The sequence below is a fragment of the Tamandua tetradactyla genome, chromosome 2, assembly GCF_023851605.1.
Source record: "Tamandua tetradactyla isolate mTamTet1 chromosome 2, mTamTet1.pri, whole genome shotgun sequence".
NCBI lineage: Eukaryota > Metazoa > Chordata > Mammalia > Pilosa > Myrmecophagidae > Tamandua > Tamandua tetradactyla.
The window spans coordinates 207,491,370-207,506,556 of record NC_135328.1 but is presented as its reverse complement, the minus strand read 5'-3'; the positions used below and the strand labels follow the sequence as shown (position 1 = coordinate 207,506,556).

Sequence of the window (15,187 nt, the reverse complement as noted above, 5' to 3'; positions counted from 1 at the left end):
TCAAAATGATAAAGCTGGGGTCAGAAAACACTCAGGATTTCTGCCACCGCCAACGTCACCAAGAAACAGGGCAATTACTTCCTGAGCCCCCTGGATGAGCCCAGATATAGCCTTGACAAACCTTTACAAACAGAACCTGCCAGTGCTCACTGAGAACTCAACGAATGGGGCAGGGAGAAGTTTCACCTCCTCCCTACCAGGCAGGCAGTATAGTTTACACCATAATTATCACCATTTTTGTCCCCCACTTGTTTTTAATGGATTTAGACCTGTGCCATCTAGTATGTGCCATCTAGCCACATGTGGCTACTAAAATTTAACTTTGGTTCCTTGGTCACATGAGACATTTCATGTGCTTATAGGTCACACGTGGCTAATGGCTTTATACTAGACAGAGTGGGTACAGACCATTTCCATCGTCATCGCTGCAGAAAGTTCTACTGGACGGCACTGGTCCACGTTTCAGCAGAAGGTGGGCTTTTTCACTTCATTTTAACCCCTGTCACAGTCACCTGCATCCCATCCATACCTGAGACTGGCCCGTCCATGATGCATGGAGGCCAAGGGGGTGGCAAAGACCCAGGGCCTTCAAATCCTGTGCTTTCCAATGGACTGCAGATAATGGCAAACGGAGGGAGGAGGGCCAAATGGCCAAAAACCTCCAGCCGGTCAGCAACGCGTCAGGGGAAAGGAATATTGAAGTGGCCAGTGTAATTCCTGCCTCAAAACACTCTAGGTGCTGGCCACAGATGTGGAAGGTCCAGAAATCTATCTGCAGGACGGTGCAAGTTATAGGCAGTTACAGGGACACAGTGAGTGAGGTCACGGAAGCCAGCTCCCACCAGGCACCTGGGCACGCACTCCATAGAGACTTCTGGAGCCAAGTGAACTGGCTATGAGACTGCAGCACTCTGACTGCTCCAGGTGTCAAGCCTGCTGGGGCTGATCCAGCAGCAAGGGCTGTGGGACGCCTTTGTGGATAACTTCTGCCACATGGCATGCTCAGGTCCTCGGAGTGGAGGCCAGGGTCCTGCAGCCTTGTCCACCCTTACCCACCATGGGCCTGTTCAGGGTTCCATCTGGACACACCCCAACATGGCAACCCACCTACAAACAGCAAACCCTTTATTCTTCCCCGATATGACAAGTCCCTCTTAAGTCCCAGAGCAGGGTAACTCTGACTGGCCTGTCCATCAAGGTCCAAGCACCTGGCAGGGAGCAGGTCAGGCTGTTCAACGGCTCCCAGAGGCTCACTGCACTGGGGTAGCTGAGTTGGCTGACTTGGGCAGACCCGCCCAAGATCCACCATGCCTCTGTCCTGAGCTGGGACCCTCTGGGCTTTGTCCTAAGTTCTAATCATGGTTTATGCCTTAGTGCATTCCCTGGAGGCTTCCCTGGCCATCCACTTGCTGGTAGCCCCCCAACGTTCTGTAGCTCTAGCCTGCCTTCTCCTTCCAGTTCCTTGGTTGTCCCACAAGCCATCTACTTGAACCCATCTAAATCCAAGTTCAGCACCGGCCACAAAACTCAATCACTCTGCCACCCTGAAATTAGAAAGCATGCTCTCTAAAGGGTAATCGAGTTCTATTTGAAAGCCTCCCCCTACTTCAACCCCTCCAGTGGCTTCCTAGTGCTCCAAAAATGCTCTGTAACCACAGCCGATGAGAGCCAACTTTCAATACTGATCCCCTGCCCCGCCTCCTGTGCTCTCCCCGTCATCTGCTATGCTCCAGCACCCCTGGCTGCTTCTATTTTGCAGCACATCGAGCTTCTCCCTACCCCCGGGACTCTGTAACTGCTGTCTCCTCTGCCTGGGGGGGTGATTCCTGGGTTCTTCCCGTGGCTGGTGGCTGGCTTGGCCTCCTCCTTCAGGCTCAATTCTGATGTCCTCAGTCATCTGGCCAGCACCCCCCTTTCCACCCCATTCGATGTGACTTTCACACCTCCAGCTCATCACCATGCTTCTCTCACAGCACCTCTCACCATCTGGAAGGCTCTTGTTTATTTCTTTGTTGATATGTGTGCCTTCTCTCGCCATGAAATTCAGCTCCATCAGGGCAGACCCCTCTGCTCCATTCACTGCTACGTTCCCACCTGTGCTGGGCCTGGTGGTGAGGGGCTTGTTAAACATTTTGTTGAATGAATGGGAGAATGGGTAGAGTTTTATTATCAGGATTTAAAAAGGACCCTTTATTTAGAGATATGAACGAAGCTAATCAGGTCAGGATTAGATCATTCAGAACACAGGGATAAGGAAGATATTGTCTATATTTTAGAATTTCATCTACTCATTGAGGCCCAAAGAAGAAAGGTTTATTTTGTCCAGAACCTAAATTTTCTGTAGCATATAAATCTAACTCAACCTGTCTGGATAGATCATTTAAACAATCCAAACACAGGGAGCCCAGAATAAGAATGAGAGCCTTTAATCCTGTATAGCTTAGCGTAATGCCTGGATACATCCCAGAATACATTAAGCAGATAATCAAAGAGTATTTGCAAAGTCCCTTGAAAGAAGGGAGAAAAAATATGAAATTATTAAACTTTACCACCAGGGAAACCCCAGATACTGTGTCAAACATTAGGGACACCCAAATCAATACACCAAGTCCTTGATCTTAAGGCTTGCTCTTGCAAAGCTTATGTATGTAGCAGAAAACCTTAGTCTACCTATAGCTATGCCTAAGAGTCATGTCCGAGGACATCTTTTGTTGCTCAGATGTGGCCCTTCTCTCTCTAAGCCCAACTCTCAAGTGAAACCACTGCCCACCCTCCCACATGGGGCATGACATTCAGGGGTGAAAGTCTCCCTAGCAGTGGAAGAGATGACTTCCAGGGATGAGTCCGGTCCTGCAACATGGAATCAACAATGCCTCCTTAACCAAAATGGGGGAAAGAAATATAACAAATAAGGTATCAGTGGCTGAGAGAGTTCAAATAGAGTTGGAGAGGCTACTCTGGAGGTCACTCTATGCAAGCCTCAGTTAGACACTGCCACCTATCATAACTCGCCAAACCCCAACCAAAACCATTCCTGCCAACCCTAAAGAATACCTAGAGTATTATATAAAATTCTACAAAGGTTCTATGCACTAGGGTAACATTCCAGAAAGCAACAATCTCCAGATGGGTTCCTGGACCAGGTAAGTCCTGAAATGCAGAGGGCCCAACCTCTCCGGAACATCAACTAGTTCCATCCCCTGCCCCATATTATCGACAGCTGCTTCCACATGAAACAGTTAGAATGGGCACAGCCCAAATGCCTCTAAAGAGTGGGGGAAAGATCAAAGATGATGGTGGAGTTTTACAGAGAAGGTAGGGTTTAACAAATAAGTATGAGTGCTGAATCATTCTCTTGAAATTTCTTTTAGTCTCCAGTACCTTAGAGCAGCTAGAAGTAAAAACCTAAAATTGTGGAATTGTAACCCATACCAAACTCTGAAATCTGTTCTACAACTAATTGTTGCGATGTACTTTGAAATTCATTATTTTGTATATACGTCATTTTTCACACAAAAAAAGTCGATTGTGATGATAAAAATACATATATTCCTTCTAGAGTCCACTGTTCTGGAACAGCTAGAAGGAAAAACCTGAGATGATGGAATGGTAGCCTATGACAAACTCTAGAATCTATCCTGTAACTACTTGTTGAAGGGTACTTTGAAAATTACTGCTTTCTTTGCTTTGTATATATACTATACAACAAAAAAATTAAAACTTAAAAATCTGTTCTATAACTACTTGTTAAAATGTACTTAGAAATTTACTGTCTTTTTGTATATATATTTCACAATTTAAAAAAGTTATTTTTTTTTAAAGGACCCTTAACAGATCACAGCCTCTGCTAGAAAGAAAGCTAAAGTCATCATTTTGGACACTGTCTTCCAACTTTTAACAGGTTTCTAGCTGATAATGCCATAGAGGAAGTCACCTCATTTATATACCCTGGCATATATTTTGCAACTGGCTGTACTGCACAAAGCTAAAAACTCCATCTATACACACATTATATAGAGTTTCAAAACAAACTTACATACTGTTCATTTCTTTTCACAGCCAATGTCGGTATCTGCTTTAAACTTTTCTGGGCAAGAACTATCATGGGTACATTAGGGATAAACAGAGATGGGGTGTCTCAATAATATGATCTAACTGTAATCAGCAAACTCCAGGAGCTGAGATCTAGAGTATAGGTTACCAGGAGACAGAAAGAGGGTAGAAAGAGGGGAGATGCTTAAGGTGTACAGAATTTTTAATAAGGTTAATTGCAAATGGATAGAGGTGATGGTAGCACAATACCGTAAGCGTAATGAACAATTCCGAATTATGGATGTGAGTATGGTTGAAAGGGAAAGTCCAGGGTCGTGTATGTCACTAAAAAGGAAAGCTAGAGGATAAAACGTGAAACCTGTTGTAGATGATGGCTGCAGTTAACAGTACAGATACAAGAATGTTTTTCCATGAACTAGAACAAATATATGTCACTGTTACAAGGTGTTAAAATAGAGTGGTGTATAGGAAAAAATACAACCGTTTGTATTACTACACTTAACAATAACACTGTAATATTCTCTCATCAAGTGTAACAAAGGTACTGTACCAATGCTAAGCAACAATCATGGGGGGGGGCATGAGGGATATGGGCTATTTTTGTGTTTCGTTTTTGTTTTTTTGGAGTAATGAGAACGTTCTTAAATTGACTGTGGTGGTGAATGCACAACTCAGTGATCATACCAAGAGCCACGGGTTGTACACTTTGGATGGACAGATTGTACAGTATGTGAATCAAAATAAAAGGCCACTGGTTCTAGAAAACCTGGATTTCCATCCCTCTTTCACATCTCTCTTAAGAGCACCAGCCGGGGCATGCAATTAACTCCTCTGTACCTGTTCCCCAGTCAATGGGTAGCCAGCGCCAAGCACAAGGGCTGCTGGGGGCTGGGGAAGGAGAACAGGCTCCAGAAGGAAGCTTCCAGGAGGAGGTGACTTGTGGCCACAGCCCTGGCACTCACCTCACGGTGGGCTCATGGTCAGCCAGACTAGTCATTCCCAAACAGAGGCCAGGGCTTGGGGCGGTCCCTTCTTTGGAAGGATTACCTTCTATTCTGGAATTCTCTAGCTTTTCCACTTCTAACCAACTTTTCTAATGAGATGTCAAAGCTGGTGGCAGGGCGTGACATTCGCAGTTTTACGATAATCCATCCAAGATTGCTTTTTCAAATTTTACCAGTCCCTGGAACTCAAAACCTGGGAATGGATTATGAACCCCTTGAAGGCAGGGACCGTGCATAATAAGCTTAGTGCTGGTCTGAGAGGGAGACCCCAGGCTCAGAGGCCGGCACCAAGCCTTGCCCGCCCACTGGACTTACCGACACCTGGTACTGCACGTCTGAGGTCCACACCTCCTCGTCCCCCACCACGCATGGGATGGCTTCTGTCTGGCCCTTCAGGGCCTTCAAGGCCTGGGAGAGGGGCAAGAGTGCAGGTGACACTTCCTTCCATTCGCTGCCCCACCCCCACCCCTACCTAAGACCCTGCTTCAGGGTCTGCAAACCCAGACACTAAGCTAAAAGGTAAATAAGAAGGGAGCCAGCTGAGTCTGTGGTCAATAAGGAGAGTTTGCTGTACCTGGGGGGTGGGGACAGCTGGCTGCTCAGGTCCAGTCCATTGTCACCATGTGGGAGTAGCTGGGTCTTTCCATCACAAACTTTATGTGAAACCACATGAGTTTTAAGATACTGGCAATTAACTTGAAAATGCTTTTAAGCATAAAGCATCTTTGGGCTGGAGACCTCTGTTATGGGTTGAACTGCATCCCCTAAAAGGATATGCTTCTATCCTTTTAAAGTCAGGACCCCCAGTACCTCAGAATGGGACCTTATTTGGAAATAGGGTTGGTACTGATGGAATCAGTTGAGATCATAACGGATGAGCGTGGGTCCTAAACCCCATGACTAGGGTCATTAGAAAAGAAAAGAGACAGAGAGACAGACACACGCCAGGAGAAGAAGGCTGTGTGAAGACAAAGGCAGACACTGGAGTGATGCTGCCACAAGTCAAGGAACACACAGGGCCACCACACAAGAGGTGAGGAAGAAGCCTCCCCTAGGCCCTACAGAGGGCATGGCCCTGCCGAAGCCTTGATTTAGGATTTCTAGCGTCTAAAACTGTGAGAGAATACACTTCTGCTGTCCTAAGCTACCCAGCTGATGGTAATTTGTTAAGGCAAGTCTAGAAAAGTAATATCCTTAGATTGGGGGTCTTAAAGTGGCCCCTGGTTACCGCCACGCTGCTCCCAGCTTCTCCCTACCCTCCAGACTCACAGTTCTCCCCAAATCCATTTTGCCCTGAGTTTGGGAAGCAGGGGCGGAAGCAGGAGTGACCCACTGGGGGCTGCCTCTGCTCCACGTCCTGGTGGGTGCTCCCACCCCCACGTCCCCTTACCTTCTGCAGTGCCTCTCGCTCAGGGCTGCCCTGCATGAATGCCAAGACAGGCTCGTTGGCCACCTTCAGGGAGGAGGTATGCTGCCACCACAGCCTGGGCATAAGAGGAGGGGACAGAGGCAGACAGATGAGCGAGCAATGGTGGCTCCCAGGCCAGCCCCTAGTCTGAAATCCAGCGCAAGTGAACACCTGGGGGTGAGAATTAGAACTGACTGGTCTTGGGATCCAAAACCAAGAGCCCAGTCCCAGTCCTGCCGCCATGCGACCCTGGGCACGTGGCTCACCTTCACTGAGCCTCTACATCCATTAAGTGAGAATACTCACACACACTCACGAAGTTGTCTGAGGCTTAAATTCATAAATACAAAACACTTCAAGTATTTTGCACATTTACAAGATGAATCTCCCTTTTGGTCCCCTCAATGGAGCCTATACCCTCAACAGACCCAATTTCCTGCTTTCTCTAAGCTGAAGAGGCAGCACATGCCAGAGCTGAATCTCCCAGGATGTGACCCAGCTGAGATTTCCCTGGTGCAAAGGGCTGAGAGCACCAGGTGGGCGAGACGTGGACAGTGAACTTGGAGGACCATCCTGAGCTCAGATCACGAAGATGGCGAGGGCCAGTTTGGGGGCTCAATGTCTATTTTGGGGTACTGAGTTTCTAGAGCCCGATGCCCTGGAGAGCTTGTTTCATCCTGAACCCAAGGACCTGACAGTAACCACTCACCACCACCCCTAGGACGTGACTGGGGGTCACAGGGTGGGATAGCAGGTGGGTAACTGCAGGGCCTTGTGTCAGTCACTTCTCAGCTGGAGGACATCCCTTCTGGGCCCAGGTGTCCCCAACCTGAACTAAGGACCATACTGACAACAAGTCCACGAATGCACACACGACATTTCAGCGTTAGGAAAGCATCACAGGTCTCCTTTCAGGCATAAGGGAAGCTAGGCCAGGCCCTAAAAGGGAAAACAACTTGTTCACGGTTACATGATCAGGAACCGTGGATTTTGAGTTCAGAAAATGCCAGATATCATCTCCCCTGGTGAAGGAGAATGCACAAAATGAAGGCCAGCGGGGAGTCTCGGAAGACAGTATTAGAAAGAACCGGTGACAGGATCTGGCCTTCGGTTGGGTGATTTGGGAGAGGGTTTAAGGATGTGGGGGTGTGCTCTGGATTGGGTGCTATCAGAAAGCGGGGCAGTCCTATGATCAGACAAAATGGGAGCAGTCACACATGTAGAAAAGAGGGGGTGGTTGGTACTTTGCAGTGGGACCTTGTTTTTGTCTGAGCTTAGACAAAATTGCAAAGTGGGTTTCTTTTGTCTCAGAGGGACCTAGTCTGAGATCGGCAGGCCCTAAGACTGCTGATGTCCAACAGAACAAAGAGCTTGGCTGTGAGCGTCAGATCAGTCCCAGATGTCAGGGGCCACTTTTCCTTCTCACTGGGGAGGGGCTTAGGGTCTCAAAGACCCAGTCTGGGAGCCCCAAAGGAAGGAGACGATGACCAGGAACCATATGGGCAGGTCCTTCCTGCATTCTATAAGATTATTGATTATTGGTATGTCTCGGGCACCGCTCTGGACACTATGGATACAGCAGTGACCTAGACGGCCAGGCCTCTGCCCGCAGGGAGCTGACCTCTAGAAGTAAACATAACTACAGAAGGGGCAGTAAACATAACTACAGAAGGGGCATAAAAACAAATCAAAAAGGAGAAGGGTGGGGCCTTCTGAGTGGTATCTCCAAGGAGGTAACCTCTCAACCAAGAACTGAAGACGACAAATGGGCAGGCTTCAAAAGGGCTGGAAACAGCATTGTAGGTACAGGGAACAGCAAGTGCAAAGGCCCAGGGGAGGGAGGAGGAAGGGACCTTGTGGTTGTTGAAGGGGAGGCAGAGAGGTGGGCAGGGCTCCAATGTCCTCACCCACCCACCCCACCTCCAACTCGGGCTGGTGCTTCTGGCCCCTTCCCATACCACAGGAAGCCAGGGGTACATTCCTCAAACCCTGCCCTTCCCCTCACTCTAATCTTCCCTGTCCCATCCCAAATGAAGAAATGCGGTATTAGAACAGACCTGGGCTCCAATCTAGCTCTGCTGAGGGCTAGCTGTGTGACTTTGGGCAATTCACTTTTCTCAAAGCCTAAGTAAAATGGGGAGTCTGCTGCACCAGTTAACTATAAAGATTTAATGAGATAATTATGTAAATGACGTAACCATAGACACGCCCTACAAATTAAAATCTGCAATTCCTTTTCCCACCTACTGCCCTGGGAAAGGAGAGGTCCTTGCACAGCCCTTCAAGGGTTAATAAACTCAGACCAGTGACTTTAAGGCAAAACCTACCTAGGAAGAGACAGACACCAGCAGCCACAAGTTTCAACAGCCCCCAGGAAAGAAAGTAGGTCAAAGCCTACTTCCTGGGGCATCTGGAAGGTTCTGGCTGGGATTCTGAGCAGAGTCAAGGACTCAGGGGCCACAGCATTCCAGCAGCCTCTGCAGCCCTGAGGGAAGTCATCTGTCCCTCTCTGGGACTCAGCAGCACTACATCCACCACTAATCAGCTAAGTCAGAAATCGCTGGACAGCAGGAAGTGGTGGGCACGCATTAAATAGCTGGGCCTGCCAGCACCCCTCTCTGAAGTAATGAGGAAAGGACGGGTTTTGGAAGCAGACAAATTTGGGACTCAAATCCACACTTGCTCTGTGACCTCAGCAAGTTTTTACTAACTGCAAGTCTGTTTCTCCACCTGAAAAACAGGATAATACCGAGCATCTTTCCTCTGCCCACATTCCCCAGCCCCACACCTGTTCCAAGGCTTTTCTAAGGAAATCGCAAAGGTCTTTAAGGATATTACTTCATCCCTGGAAGACATTTTCTCACCAGGCCCAGCTCTCAAAGCAAACTGGTTCCCAGACAATCCCAGGAGCACAGTCTCAGGGACTGGCCCAGTGACTTTAAGGCAAAACCTACCCAGTTTTTACAGCTGCTGGTAGAATAAACCCAGCACCATATCCTACCCATGGCAGAAGCTGAAAATGTAGCAGCTACCAGCTCCTTTCCCTGTTTCCTCCCAAGCTGTGTCGGAAACAGACACCCTGCAGGCCTCTCTCCTCCCTCCCCAGGGCAGAGGCCCACTGTGACCTCAGGATCACCAAACCTCATGACTTTCTCTATGCCTGGAAAAGTCTCCAGGCCCTGACAGAGCTGTCATTCCGTCCCAGCATGGCTTGGGGAACAGAGGCTAGTTCAAAGATAAGCCTGAGTTGTTAGAGAAACTCAACTGCAGCCCAAAGTAATCTAGGATTCCCGTCAAACACTTTTTTTTTTTTGCTCGTGGGCCATTTGGATTAACAAGCATGCCTTTCATCGGCTCAGGTGAAGGCAGAAATTAATTACCCACAAGACAGGGCCTGTTTGAGGATCTGTGAAGACCTTCTAGGCAGGACTGCCTTCAATCAGCATGTCTCCTTACCTGGCTAACCCCATGCCCATTTACTCCATACCAGGCTGTGACACAGAAGTAACCCGGGAAGAATTACTCATTTTCTGAGCACCCATGAGCTGTCTGCCACTGGGAGTACAGAAATGAATCCAACTCGACCGTTCTTAGAGGGGCATTCAGCCCTCCCACTGCAGGAAGTTTAACAAAGAAATTAAAAATTAACAAATGAGGGGGTAATATGGGAGATCCAGATTCGATTTCCAGTCCATGCACTTCCCAAAAAACAAACAAATAAACAAAACATTGAACAAACAAAAATTCAACAAATGGTGCTGCAATAATGGATACTCACATGGAAAAATAATGAAATATGACCCCACCATACAGCATACAAAAAAAGAGCTAACAAATGATTATGATTAATGAATCACTATATAGATGTTTTCTCTTTCTATATTATAGAATAGGTGGAAATTAATACCTGAAATTCAACTAGTCTCTGCCCTGTTTTTAGCTGCTATTGTCATATTTATTCTAGCCTGGTTTCAGTTCTGTTTAGACTATTGTAATGGTTAGTCAACCTGGTCTCAGCCCTGTTTATACTTACTATTATAACGGTCACTCTAGCCTGGTAATGGTAACAACTCCATTCCCCCTTGTTTGAATCCATAAAAACCTGAGCTCCTTAGACTAAACTAGGGGAGCAGATTTTGGGGCAGATATGCCATCTGATCTGCTTTGTGCACTGCATGAAACCCCGGTGCCATGGATTGGCTGTTGTGTGCTATTATGTGCATTGGGCAGAATCTGAATTTTACTCACTTTCCCCGAACAACCTTGGGGGACCTGGGGACCTCATGGGCAGAGACCTCAAGTAGCCCCTCCTGCCCCTCTGCAAGGACGAGGATCTGAGCTAAAAAGGCCACATATCAAAACATGTCCTACAGTGGAACATGGGAGGTCAGGGCTGGATGGCGCATGGGCATCCAATGCAACCTCAGGAATGCAGGGATGGAGAAACCAAGGGTACACTGCGGGCCTGAACTCCCAGGTCACACAGTAGAGTGGAGTCTGCTCCCACCCTCTCCTTGGCCTCCACCCTGGTCCAGAAGCTCTCACCTGGACTTCTGCAACAGACGCTCACTGCTCCACTCTCATCTCCAAGCCACATTCCACACGGCGACCAAAGCTGTATTTGGAAATGACGTCATCTGTCTCTCTATATCTCTCTCTCACGTAAACACAAGCACAGCTCAGCTCAAAACTACTCAGTGGCTTCTCATTCCTTCTGAAACTAAAAAAACTAGAAATCTCACCAAGGCTTCCAACCTCATGACCATCCCCCACCCCACCCCACCCGACTGGCTGCAATCCAGCCACCCTGGTCTTTTCTGCAGTCTTCTCTGCCAGGGACATTCTCCTCTGCATCTCTTTACCTGGCTATCCCCACACAGCCTGCATCGGGCCCTATCAGGTCATCTCACAGCCCAGACTTTTCATCCAGCCCTGGTGATGGCCATCATTACGGAGCTCTGCATTCCTGTGCTCCGCACAGCAGGTACATGTCCACTTTGATCACCGCTGGACACCCTGAGCCTAACACACTGCCAGGCACAAAGTAAGCACTCAACAAACACCATCTGTAATAATTCCTAAACCAGCAGAGTCAGAGCTGGGCTCCAGGCAAGCACGCCTCTGCTCTGCCTTGGGCTGGACGCTGGCCCACTGGACTCCCCAGGGGCCAGGGTGGGGAGTGGCACAGGCCAAGGAAAGAAGACTGGTCTGGGGGGGACTTTCCACTCAGCTGGAGTCGAGCTCCCGATCCCTTACAGAAAGGAAATGAGCCTTGCCTCTTTCAGCTTTGGTCTTTTCTATTATTGGGCTTTTCCTTATCTGGGTGCTGATAAGGCTAATCTACCTTATAATTGAGATAAGGGCCAGCAGTGGAGGTGAGAAAAGAGAAAGTGCAGGAGGGAGGGAGAGCCAAGTCCAGGGGAAGTAGTCATGCCCAGGACAAGCTGCTTCTACCTTCTGGCCCTGGAAAAACATGCAGCAATATTTGTGAAGCACTTAAGAGTCAAGTTCTGGGCTAAGTAGGTTCCTAGGATTATCTCAGGGATCCTCCCTACAAACTCCAGAGGGAGGTACTGCTATTACTTCCGCTTTAGGAAGATTATGTTCCTTGCTTGTGGTCACAGCTAAGTCAGAGAGTAGGATTTGAACGCAGCTCTTCCCCACTCAGGAGCCAAATGCTATGGCAGAAGCACCTATAACATCTCAGAGACCCATCGTCCTCCCCACTCCTCTAGAGGACAGCTGGGGCTGAGGGGACAGATCAGTCCCCCTCACCATCCAGCTGGAACCTATTTCCCTCCTAAGACAGAGGCTGCCCCGAAGCGGGCAGTGACTTGCCCAAGGTCACACAGCTGGCCACTGGCATTGTGGGCCCGGTGCAGGGCTCTAGCCAAGAAAGGAAAGGTCTGGAGGGAAGGAGCCTCCCAGAAGGGCAGGTCTCTCCCTTCCCTCCAGAAACACATGTTGTCTCTGGGGTAATTTACTGGACAAAGGGAAGGGACCCAGGACATATGAGCTCCACATCCCTCCCCTCCTCCACCATCGCTGCACTGCTGGGACCCTCCTGTCTGAATATTCCTGACCAAGGATAATCACTTAGGGCAGCGTGGAGGTGGGAAAGGGCACCCACAGCAATAATCACAGAGGTACAGAGCATTCTCAGTGCTGGCATTCTTTAAGTGCTCTTCAGGTAAGAATCCACGTAACCCCCAAGACAACTATGAGGTGGGTACTATTACTATCACCATCTTTATTTTTCTACTTGAGAACACTGATGAGCACAGAGGGATTGCATAACCTGCTGTAGGCCACTGAGCTAGTGAGTGGGAGAGCCAGGCTTCAACCCAACAGGTCTGGCTCTGCAACTCGTGCTCCCTGTTCTGGGAGGAATCCAGGCCACCCAGTGTCTCTTATGAGCCAAGCAAGGTGCTGGGTACAGGAAGGCGAGAGCTGGGGCCGCCCCAAGCTGGGGAGCAGCAGACTAGCACATCGCACACCCCAAGCCTCCTCGACAAGCACAACAGAGCTGGGACAACGTGTTCCAAGCGAGAGCCAGGGCCTATTGTCCCCAGGCAGAGATTTCACCAACTTTAGAAACAAGTATGATCACTCACTGTGGGTTCTATTTATTCATCCTCTCAAATGCGTACAGAGCAAACTCTAGGTACCAAGCAAGCCACTGGTCGCATCGTCTCTAATTCTTGCAACCACCTGCGTGTAGCTGGTAATATGATTATCCCCATTTTACAGATGAGGACCCTGAAGGACCACAGAAGAGCTGGGTCACCAAGGCCACAAAGCACTGATGAGTAAGAGTTCACCAAGACAGCCCTCCAGGCAAGAGGCACCACTTGGAGTGAGCCAGCAGAGTATGTCCAGGAAATGGAGGGGAGGGGCCAGTACCTCACCCAGGACAATTTATGTCCTTCCAAACGGTGGGCAGGTGGGGAAAAGTTTTGTGGGGGGGGGAGGGATTTTCTTTGAAAACTGAACAAGCAGGTGGACTGAAAGGAGTCCAAAGCCCCCCAGGATGATGGTGGTCAACCCCAGCCTACAAGCAAGCCTGGATGGCAGGTGTCCCAGTTTTGAGTCATCTGTAGACCTTCCCCCCCACCCCCAGCAACCAAGGGCAAGTAAGGAACAGAAATGAACATTACTGTAAGCCTACCATGTGCCTGGGATAGCTCTTTAAGTTTACATTTAAATACATATATCTCCAACCTGTCTCTTCCCAAGAGAACTTGCAAAGACAAGGACACCAGTGATAGAGTTAAGAAAATAGAGAAAAGGGCAGGAAGTCAGGGTCAAAGGAAAAAGGAAGCAGTCAATTGGGGGGCCAGGTGTTTGCGAGCTTGAGGCCTTGGCGAAGTTTCACTTAATTTTCAAAGGCCACAGCTGTTTACTCTTTGAATTGAGGAGAGTAACACCTATATCATAGGTTACTGAGGAAAGGAAGTAAAACCATCCACATAAAGGGCAAAAGGTAGCTCTTGTCATCAGCAGCCATTACTGGGCCATCCATAAAGAGCCATGTGTTTCTGATGATTGAGGCTCAAGCCTGGTTATGATAAAATACTTCTCAACAATGTAGGATTCACAGGTTTTCATTCATTCATTCACCAAATGTTTGTCAAGACCTTAACAGGTGCCAGGCACAGAACCTGGAGACATATAGTAAAGCAGATAAGTCTTTGAAATGAAAAAGCAAGCTATGAAAAAGGAATTTTTCATAAATGGGCAGGATGTGCCCATTTTTATGTTTTTTTTTTTTTAAAAAGCGTATACATGCATGTGATGTTGAAAGGATATTAATCAAAATGGTGACAATGGTCACTTCTATGTGGTTTTGAATTTTCAGATGATTCTTATTTTTTTTGCTTTATCTGTATCTTTTACAGTTTTTAATGTATTCATTAACAAAAAGAAAATATATTAAGAAAGGCTTTTTTTTTTTTTAAGAAAGGCATTAAAAAAAATTGGTTCGGAGATTCCTGGCACTTAAGGCAAAAAGGGCAAGGCTAAAGCACTGCTGGTACCAGTTACTCAAAAGAGATGCTTTTTCTAAGTATTAGAGTTTTACATAGAGGAAACTGAGAGCGATCATTAAAAATGCCCCCAAACAGTTTGGGGTTGGTACTACCAGGAATTAGTGGGTAGAGACCAAGGCTGCTGCAAAACATCCTACAATGCACAGGACAACTCCCCTCCTACCTACCCCCCGCCCAAAAGGATGGTTATCCAGCTCAACATGTCAGTAGCACCAAGGCCAGGAAGCCCTGTTCGAGGGCCAGTGCTACACAGAAAGAAGAAACCTGAGCCTGGGGATCTGGTTGCAAAATGCTCTCTCTCCCCTCTCAACTTGGGGATAATCAAGAGCACGAATCTGGAATCAGAACCTTTTCAGACTCCTTAGCTGGCACTTGATACAGTGCTGAGTCCATGACACCTGATTGCTTAATAAATATTATTATGATGATTACAGGCTTTTCTTTTGACCAGATACTACAAACTGTTTCACATCTAAGTCCCCCCCAATCCACCCACCTACCCCTCCACACACCCATTAAGCTGAAAACTTCCTAAAGGCCCCATTCCCATGTAAATCTTTGGGGGTACCCCTCACCTGCACATGGCAGGTACTCAGTAAACTCACATGTATGTGACGGCCCCACCTCCCCAGGGCTTTGCATAGGAGAGGGGTGGTCTCAGAGTGCAGAGAGAG

The 15,187-nt window shown here is 48.0% G+C and overlaps 1 protein-coding gene across 1 annotated transcript in view; it reads right to left on the bottom strand.

Moving 5' to 3' along the window:
• The window catches only part of ALDH4A1 (aldehyde dehydrogenase 4 family member A1), a 31,417-nt gene that overhangs the window by 14,811 nt on the left and 1,419 nt on the right, over positions 1-15,187 (bottom strand). Inside the window, exons 2-3 of the mRNA XM_077151084.1 lie at positions 6,448-6,541; positions 5,373-5,465 (exon numbers count right to left, since the gene is read on the bottom strand). Of these exons, the coding sequence (XP_077007199.1) occupies positions 5,373-5,465; positions 6,448-6,541 (187 nt within the window). The remainder of the gene's footprint in view (positions 1-5,372; positions 5,466-6,447; positions 6,542-15,187) is intronic.